Source organism: Poecilia formosa, unplaced genomic scaffold (genome assembly GCF_000485575.1).
Source record: "Poecilia formosa unplaced genomic scaffold, Poecilia_formosa-5.1.2 Scaffold231, whole genome shotgun sequence".
Lineage (NCBI taxonomy): Eukaryota > Metazoa > Chordata > Actinopteri > Cyprinodontiformes > Poeciliidae > Poecilia > Poecilia formosa.
In genome coordinates this window covers 75,709-85,668 of record NW_006800170.1, presented here as the reverse complement: position 1 = coordinate 85,668, position 9,960 = coordinate 75,709, and the positions used below count along the sequence as shown (strand labels likewise).

The 9,960-nt window shown below is 33.8% G+C and overlaps 2 protein-coding genes across 2 annotated transcripts; both read left to right on the top strand.

Annotated features, from left to right (window-relative positions):
• The first annotated feature begins 6 nt into the window (after positions 1–6).
• LOC103149561 (uncharacterized) lies at positions 7–2,784 on the top strand. Its single transcript, XM_007568776.2, has 6 exons — positions 7–44; positions 135–461; positions 1,584–1,940; positions 2,034–2,147; positions 2,262–2,293; positions 2,391–2,784. Exons 2-6 carry the CDS (start codon positions 395–397, stop codon positions 2,523–2,525), a joined length of 705 nt encoding a protein of 234 aa, XP_007568838.1. The 5' UTR covers positions 7–44; positions 135–394; the 3' UTR covers positions 2,526–2,784.
• A 4,498-nt stretch (positions 2,785–7,282) lies between these two features.
• LOC103149560 (uncharacterized) lies at positions 7,283–9,472 on the top strand. Its single transcript, XM_016680050.1, has 5 exons — positions 7,283–7,355; positions 7,467–7,790; positions 8,632–8,985; positions 9,080–9,205; positions 9,468–9,472. Exons 1-5 carry the CDS (start codon positions 7,283–7,285, stop codon positions 9,470–9,472), a joined length of 882 nt encoding a protein of 293 aa, XP_016535536.1.
• The last annotated feature ends 488 nt before the right edge of the window (positions 9,473–9,960 follow it).

The window sequence follows — 9,960 nt, the reverse complement described above, 5'->3', positions numbered from 1 at the left end:
CATGTTTCTGCTATGGGCTTCACTGTTTCTTCTTCACCAAGGGCGTAAGTAGCATTTCATCAGTTAAGTAACTGAATGATGAGCAATTGTTGACGGCAATTAAATTTTTTTTGTGTTGTTCATTATTGATACAGATTGTTTGGTCCCAGTGGTCACGGTTCAACTTGGTGATCCTGTGACTTTGTCTTGTGCTTTTTCGGAGAGACTTCAAAGCACCGCATGGCTTCACTGGTACAAACAGAGTGCAGGAGATACTCTGAAATTCATTGTGTTGCAGCAGAAAAGCATAAAGCCCAATTTTGAACGAAATGTGTCTACCTCAAGAATAGCGGCAACAAATGATGATAAAGTCAGCAAACTAACCATTCGGAAGACAGTTCTGCAAGATGAAGGAATGTATCACTGTGCTCACATGGACTGGACTGTATCTACTTGGACTGGGACTTATTTATCAGTAAAAGGTAAAGATCTGATTTAATATTTTTTCTGTTTGAATGTGTCTCTTTTTCTCTAAATATGCACAGCTCCACTTGGAATACATATTGGAGAGTTAAGTTACACTAGAAAAAAGTACCTTCGACATTGATCCACCTTTCTGATCAATATAATTTGTGAGCTTCAGTCATAAATGATTAACTGTTTTTAATAGGTAATGAGATCAATTGCCCATGCAACACTTGTTTTTAAATTTAAGGTTAATCTCTTTTTTGTCATCTGCCCCCAAAATAAGTACTCTTGATACTTTGGGTATCTATGGATTTATTCTTTTTCTATATTCCACTGATGTTTTTGACCATTGGCTGAGGCAACAAGTAATGGTCAGCCAACAGGGTACGCCCTTAAATAATGAGATAATTATATTTATTGCTTAAATGTTTAAACATTAAACCTTGCACAAACAAATATTTTCTTTACAGTACAGATTGTTGCTCTTGAAATGAACAGACATCCCACAATAACATTAGGAGTTTGTTGTAAAAAAAAACAAAAACAAAAAAAACAACATTTTTTTTCAATTATAAAAGGATTTATACAGAAAAAGATGGAAAACAGTAATTCTGACCAGGATTACTGGATAACAGTGAAATCTGTGGTCAAGTGAACTAGCAAGATTAAAAAATGCCTTGTGTCACTAAAACCCACATCCAAACACAAGAAAATGCAGGCAAATATAACTGATGAACTCTATGAGCCTCAGTAAAAGTGACCCGAATTTGGTTTGCTTTAAATTATTCATGATAATTTAGAATATATATAACAAAAAAACTAACAAAGCAAAAAACAAAACAAAAAAAAAACAACAACGGTATTTTCTTCTGTTTCTTGCTTTTTGTTCTTTTTACAAAAAAAGAAAAATAATAAAGATGATGTTGAACTATGTTTATGTAGATCATCAAAATGGATGCAAGTATCAATAAAAAGGCCTGAAAATATCTAAATACACATTAATAAAATGTTTCTCAAGTCAAACTGAGATAGTTGACTTATTATTTTTGACATTAAGAATCAAACATTTTTTATTTTAAATAAAAATAGTACAACTTCTTCCTTACAGTTTAATATATATTTTCATTTCTTCATAGCAAACTCCAGGAGGACTTTGAGCTACACTGTTCTCCAGAACCCAGTTTCTGATCCCGCCCGTCCAACAGACTCAGAGACGCTGCAGTGTTCAGTCATCTCTGAGTCTGAGAGCAAAGCCTGTTCAGGAGAACCCAGTGTGTTCTGGTTCAGGTCCGGATCAGAACAGTCCTATCCAGAAATCATCCATTCTACTGACAAAGGACTTCGTGACTGTGAGAACACAATGACATCAAACACTCAAAAGAAATGTAGTTACAGCTTTTATAAGAACTTCAGCTCTTCTGACTCGGGAACATTTTACTGCGCTGTGGCAACATGTGGAGAGATATTATTTGGAAATGGAATTAAAACAGCAGGTATGAGTTTTGTACTTCAAATACTTTACGTTATGCAAATATTGTTACTTCTTTGAAGACAATGATATATTTCTTTTTCACCTTGTTTTTCAGATCAGTCAGCAAGTCCTAAAGTCAATGTGCTGATGATTATAATAATCTGCTTAGCAATCTCTGTAACTATAAATATTGGTTTTATCTGCCACCAAACTCGAAGACATTTTAAAGGTAAGTTGTATCTTTTGTCTTACTGTATTTGAAACATCAAATAAAGACCTAAATAATTTACTATGAAATAAAACTTAACTTGTGAGCAAACCATTGAGAACTGTGTTTCCACAGCAAAACAGAATGAGAATCAACTGGATAATATTGTAAGTGACCTATATAAAGTTGTGTTTAAAAGTCTTAAAAATATACCTGAATGTCACATGAAACAAAAATTGAATGTAATATTTTCTTTCTGCTCAGACGGTAAATGGACAGGACCTGAACTACGCTGCCTTACATTTTGACGGAAAGAAAACATCAAGAGGAAAAATAAAACAGCTGAAAACTGAAGACAGCGTGTATTCACAGGTTAAATGTGATGAAATTAGGAAGTAGCACCATGTTTATATGAACAAATGTAGATTCAAACTAATTCTCTGTGAGTAATTAAGACTATCATAATCGTGGTCCTGTAATGTCTTATTTAATGTTTGAAACAAGCTCAAACTGCCCTGATGTGGAATAAAGTTTCTCATACTTTCTTATGTAAATATATCCGTTTCTGCTCAAATTACAATTTTTAAAAAGATTAAAAATTTAAAACATTATTGCAATGTAATTGGAACTTGTCAATAAACTGCCTTTTTAAAATTTATTTTAAGGGCCACTTGTCAGTCTACTCAAATATAACGTTGTTGCTCTTTAGACATGTCAGGGTTTTTTTTAATACTTCTTTAAGCACAGTTAAAACCTACAGTACAATACAGACAGGGATAAACACAGGTGTTATGTTTATGTGTATATAGCACATCTCAGCAACAATGCAGCTCAAAGTGCATTGAGTTGCATTGAACATGAACAGATCTGACATAAGGCAGAAAAACATAACATTTTGTAATAAAAGACAAGACTGTCAAGATGTGATCATATGTAAAAATATTCTTGTGTGCACAATGAGGATGAAGTCAACATTAGCATACACCAGGAGTGCTCAAGTTTAGTCCTGAAGAGCTACTGTCCTGCAACGTTAGATGCATCCGTACTCCAACAGACCGGAATCAAAAGGCTGAATTCCCTCACCAGCAGTCATTCAGCTCTGAACAGGCCTGTTAACGAGTCATTCATTGGATTCAGGTGTGTCAGATCAGGGATGCATCTGAAAGGACGACAGCAATCCAGGTCAGTACTTGAGGGCAGCTTTTATTCACACTCTGAGAAGGATCCTAAGCAGAACCAGATGAAAAACATCTGCCCGATCCTGTTGCATTGTTACTCATTGACCAACTGGAGCATTATGAGAGGCTACGTGGATATGAGTTTCACCACCTAGAAGCTATTTAACAGTGAGGTGTATCGATTTAGGATTCCAAACTCTGATTCATAAGAGCCCAATTCAATTTGTGATTCAATTTGATTGATATTCGGTTCAGTTAAGGATATCATGCAGTCACAACGTTACTTGTATATGAAAGACATTCTCTTAGGAACTAATGCTGCAAATAGTAGAAACTAATTGTAAATTGGTGCATTAGTAAAAATATGAATATTTACATTTAAAATTTAACCCAAAGCAATTACATTAAGCATGTAGTTTCTACTTATAATCACCAAAATAAAAATACAATAATTTAGATAAATTCAAACCACCAACACTTCACCTACACTTCCACTTAAAACTCATTACGTGGATCCTTGTTTGTAAAATGTACGGACAAACAATCATGGTTTTCCAGTGAGGTTGGGCAATATGTACCATTTTCCCTGCCAATATTCATCAGTTCAACAAATGGTGATGGGTGAAACATTTGCACAGCAGATGTTTGGACTTTTTTGTATGCAGAACAATGTAAACATGAATGGAATGATTTGCCAATTTAGAACACAAAAATACAAAAATGAACCAAAGGTTTTTAGTTGCCAAAAAACAAAAAACAAACAAAAAAACAATGTTACCTATCAGGTATTACTTTGGCTTTAAACGGGATAAAAGAGGTAAACCTCAGAGTGCAAACAAAACAGTTTGCCAGATGTGCAATTTCAGCAAAAACTAAAACACAACAAACTTGCATGAACATTATGTGTTCAGCATCCGGCTGATTATGCTATGCAACATCAGGGGCTGCAGACCACCAACAAGCTCTGGAAAAGTTTTTCACCAGTAGAAATACGACTAAATACGAGAAGGACAGCCAGAGATGGACACAAGCGCAGCTTGGCTGTAAATAAGTCTGAAAGGAAAATGTACAAAAAGCATTTCCAATTTTTGTCACAAATATACATAAAGACCATACTGAACTCGTTTTCTGGACCACTGGTAATTTAACATATTTTTCTGTGGGCTGAAAAATATGCCCACATAATTTTTGTTTTTGGTTTTAATAAAACATTATTATTAACGTAATTCAGACAGTCCTTCATAGGTCCAAAATAAACTGGTGAAGGGATGAGCCTAAGAGTTAATGAATCTGTCCAATAGCTCAACCTTAATTTTCAGGTAATAAACAGAGACTTTTAAAAAAAAGTAATCGAAAAGTAATGTTTCACCAGGTAAAAAGTAATGTTTCACCAGCCGAGAAATTGCCTGTTGTGGTCCCAAAATATTTCAAGTCATTGTAGCAAGTTTTGCACACTGTTCTGCTCTTATCCAGTTTATTGCTACGATCCTGTTTTTTAAATCCAAAATATTTCCAGACAATCTGTCTTCAGGTTTGTTGGCAGTGCCACTTTGTTGTGCTACGAGTTCTCGCGTTCCACGAGAAGTCACGTAGCATTGTAGGATCAATTTAAGGGTTTTATGAATCCATGTCGATCCGTTCAATACAAATAAATTTTGTAAACTCAGCACAAAATTTCTTGACTCCATTGGTGTGGAACGAAAGTTTTATTCATATGAAGCTTTACTGGCACTCGTTTCATCACGTCATACTGGAGTTAAGTGTGTTGTGGATTTGAGGACTGATTTGTCTCCTTCAAACCAACAAATAAAAGTGTTATCAAGTTCACCAGCCATAAGCTCTCCATTTTAAGCTGGACTGGATGTCATTTGAGACTCGCCAGATGGTGCATAGTTCAAAATCCAATGACAGACTACCAATGGTTTCACTAAGTTGTCTTTATTCTTCACCATTTGTTGATTATTTTTATAATAACCATCCAAACTTGATTCTTCTTGTCTTTTTTTCATCCCATGTGTTGGATTTTGCAAAATGGTCTTTTCTGAATTGTATTTTTCTCAGCATCTGAGTTTATATCATCATTGCTGTTAATGCCTATCTTCTTTAGCTATTCAAGCAGTGAATGTTTTTTGGAATATTTTATATTCATGTCTTTATTTTCCAAGCAGAAGTGTGCTGCTATTCGATCTTCTTACGCTGGGATGTAACCAGAGAGTGTCAACATCCATAGAGTCAATAACTTTTGGCTCAATCTGTGTAGGCAGAAATTTACATTAGAACTCGCAGTCAAGCTTGGAACCTAGTGCAACATCCACTGGCAACACAACGAGGGAGTGCGTTCACACACAAAATCAGTTTTTCATTTTCTTTCACAGAAAATTATGTAAGGGTAAATGGATATTATTTGCATCAACCATATTTTAAAATTACTACCTACTTTCATTCAGTAAATGCGTTGAATGAAAATTAATGCATTTATTGTATTTAGACAGTATAATGTAACTAGGCATGGCACACATAAAGTGAAGATAAAACATTTTTTTTAAAATCTCATTAACATTGGTTTAATTTAGCTCAGTCTTACATGTAAAATGCCAAGCTGTAGTACGGTCACCAGAACTACAGATTTTGTCTCATCATTAATATTCATTTGATAAAGTACAAATTAATGACCATAAATAATGGACTTATGTGTTCCTCTTCTATGCGTGAATCAAAGTGATGGAGTATCTGTATTTTTAGCTGTTCCTCACCACATTTCCCAAATTATCCGAATATGCCAACTTCCCACTATTGTGCGTTGTTGTCAGTGCAGGCTAGAGCATACGACTGTCACTGTCTGGATTAAATTATAACGTTTATAATAAAAGTATCACGTTTATACAATACATTACCATGTTTGTACAATATAATGTAATAATATGTTAGCTGGAAAACGCTTCTGTAAAATTCAGCAATGTGTTCACTTGCACTTGAAAATCTCAAATTTACAAAGTAAGCACTGGTTTAAAACTAGAAGGAGAGCAAATCAATTTTATAGGGAATTTTTTGGGCTTTATATCGTGTTATAATGTTATTCCCTCACTGAAAACATACCTGTAATCTTGCTTTGGTTCTTTCATGCATCTTTGAGGAATCTTCAAGTCTTGCGTAGAAGCCACGTTCAGAGTTGCCTAAACGTTTGGTCTAAGAAAGCTCTGCCTGTTTCCACAAAGTTCCTTCTTGGAGCTGCAATCTGCAGCAAAGCTTCTGCTATTTTACTGTGTGTAATAAACAACAAAGTGCTAAGTGCATAGAAATTAAAATACTTTTCAGATACATTTCATTCTTGTGTCAAAAAGATTTGACACAGAACTTGGGGTTTCATCATCGGTAAGCCAGAATCATCAAGTTTACAAAAAGCAAAGGCATCAAATATTTTACTTTTTATATATAATTAATATATCCAATATATATATACACTGCTCAAAAAAATAAAGGGATCACTCAAATAACACATCCTAGATCTGAATGAATGAAATATTCTCATTGAATACTTTGTTCTGTACAAAGTTGAATGTGCTGACAACAAAATCACACAAAAATCATCAATGGAAATCAAATTTATTAACCAATGGAGGCCTGGATTTGGAGCCACACACAAAATTAAAGTGAAATGTTCCCTTTATTTTTTTGAGCAGTATATATTTGCCTCTCTGAAATGAGTGACAAAAAAATACTTAAGTTTTTTTTTTACCACAGGCTGATCTTTTGGTATTTGTGTGTTGCATTCAAAGATCATTGGGTAAATGCTTGGAGTTTCACTATCCAGGAGGGCACTTTGGAAACTTTTTTTAACGCCACTAAGTGTAATTGTAGTGGGTTTCTCAAAGAACATTGCTTTACTGTGGCAGGAAGTGCACTTTGATTGTATATGGTGTCATAGCCAATCAGATGCATTTGACAGTGGATCTCCACACCTCCCCCTGTTATTTAAGAATGAAGGGTCTCAATGAAGGCAGTGTCAGCATGTTTCTGTTATGGGCTTCACTGTTTCTTCTTCACCAAGGGCGTAAGTAGCATTTTTAATCAATTAAGTAACTGAATGATATGCAATTTATTCTATCCATTAAATATTTTTATGTTGTTCCTTACTGTTTTTATGTATTTTTTAATGATACAGATTGTTTGGTCCCAGTCGTCACGGTTCAACTCGGTGAACCTGTGACTTTGTCTTGTGCTTTTTCGGAGAGACTTCAGAGCACATGGCTTAACTGGTATAAACAGAGTGCAGGAGATACTCTGAAATTCATTGTGATGCAACAGAAAAGCATAGACCCAAAATACGATCCAAATGCACCTACTTCAAGAATGAAAGCAACAATTGATGACAAACTCAGTAATCTAACGATTACGAAGACAGTTCTGGAAGATGAAGGAATGTATCATTGTGCTCGAATGGACTGGACTGAAACTATTTGGAGTGGAATTTACTTGTCAATTAAAGGTAATCATGTGATCTAATCATTTAATTGTTTTGTAATAAATGCAAGTTTCCTATACCCTCATAGCCACATTGGGCACAAAGTGAAATATTATCAAGATGCCTCTTTACTACTTTACCTATATGACCAATTCAATATGAGTTTCAGTCATAAATGATTAATGAGTCTTAATACATTTTTCTTTTTAGTAAAATGAAATCATTTCAAAATATGTCAACCTATCCACACAGTGATTATCTAAAAAATATACATTTCAGAATATCCTAAATGCACAAAATTATACACAAAAAGTGTAATTAATTGCTGGGTCTAATATGTCATATGTAAAATAAACAGCAACAACTCAAATTTATCTGTTGTAAACAAAAAATAGTTTTACAGGACAGTTTTAAGTGCCTTTAAACTCTCCAAATTAAATAAAAACTGTGAATGAGTGAGAAGTAACATTTTCAAAAAATATCACAAGGACATATTCTGTTTCTGTGCAGTAAAACCATGTGGCTAAAACTTTGAAAAGGAAAAACGCAGAAAACATGTGAGTACGGGAGTTGTGAAGTTACAAAAAGTTAAAACAAAAACTTTATAGAACAAACTAAAAAATATACAAGGAAACTGAAGAAAATTATACGGTTGTAGACAAAGTTAAGTTCATTATTCTTAAATATTTGTCCATGATGCCTTAGAAAATTTATGCTTAGTTCTTGAATAATAATCAACTATATTTATGTTGTACCAATAGTTATAATAATCTGACAAATTCATGAAAAGCGATTAAAGTAAAATGTTACTTTTTTCTTTGTATTTGTTCCCTTTATTTTTTCTTGTTCTTTCATTTCTTTATAGGAAAATCTCAAAGGACATTGAGCTACACTGTTCTTCAGAACCCAGTTTCTGATCCCGCCCGCCCAGCAGACTCAGACACTCTTCAGTGTTCAGTCATCTCTGAGTCTGAGGACAAAGCCTGTTCAGGGGAACTCAGTGTGTTCTGGTTCAGGACCGGATCAAAACAGTCTTATCCAAGTATCATGTACACTAATGACAAAGGACTGCATAATTGTGAGAACACATTGACATCAAATGCTCAGAAAAAATGTAGTTACATCTTTTCTAAGAACTTAAACTCCTCTGATACATTGTACTGTGCTGTGGCAACATGTGGAGAGATATTATTTGGAAAAGAAACTAATCCATCAGCAGGTATGATTTTTGTTCATGAAGTATGATGCCGTAAACTACGTAAATGTTACTTCTCTAAAGACAGTAACATCTTTCCTTCCCACTTGTTTTTCAGATCAATCACCAAGTTCTAAAGTTAATGTGCTGATGATCATAATAATCTGCTTGGTCATTTCCTTGACTATAAATATTGTTTTTATTTGTCACCGATTTCGAAGACCAGTATGTAGAAACTTTAAAGGTAAGCTATTTGCTGAGTTACTATACTGCTCAAAAAAAATAAAGGGAACATTTCACTTTAATTTTGTGTGTGGCTCCAAATCCAGGCCTCCATTGGTTAATAAATTTGATTTCCATTGATGATTTTTGTGTGATTTTGTTGTCAGCACATTCAACTTTGTACAGAACAAAGTATTCAATGAGAATATTTCATTCATTCAGATCTAGGATGTGTTATTTGAGTGTTTCCTTTATTTTTTTTGAGCAGTGTATTTTTGCCACAGCTTAAATTGTTAAAAAACAAAAACATATATAACTGAAATGCTTTGAAATAAAGCTAAATTAAAGTGCACCTTTTGATGATACATTTTTGATGAATTTTATTTCAACAGCAAAACACAATGAGAATCAACCAGATAATTTTGTAAGTGCATATTAACAAATTACTTATTTTTGTATAAAATGCTTTACACAAGTGCTGTCTGTGACTCTAACAATTTAATGTATTTTATTCTTTCCACTCAGACTAAAGATGAACAAGATATGAACTACGCTGCCTTACATTTCGATGACAGAAAAACTTCAAGAGGAACAATAAAAAGACAGTTGAAAACTGATGAAAGTGTGTATTCACAGGTCAAATATGAATTTGCAAATGTCCAGATTCAATAAAAACTGGATCTACAAAATCTTGTAGATCCAGATCTATCTGCAGCAAGAGTTGAGAAATAATAAATTGAGACACATCTTAATTTACTAATTCATCATCTTCTTTTA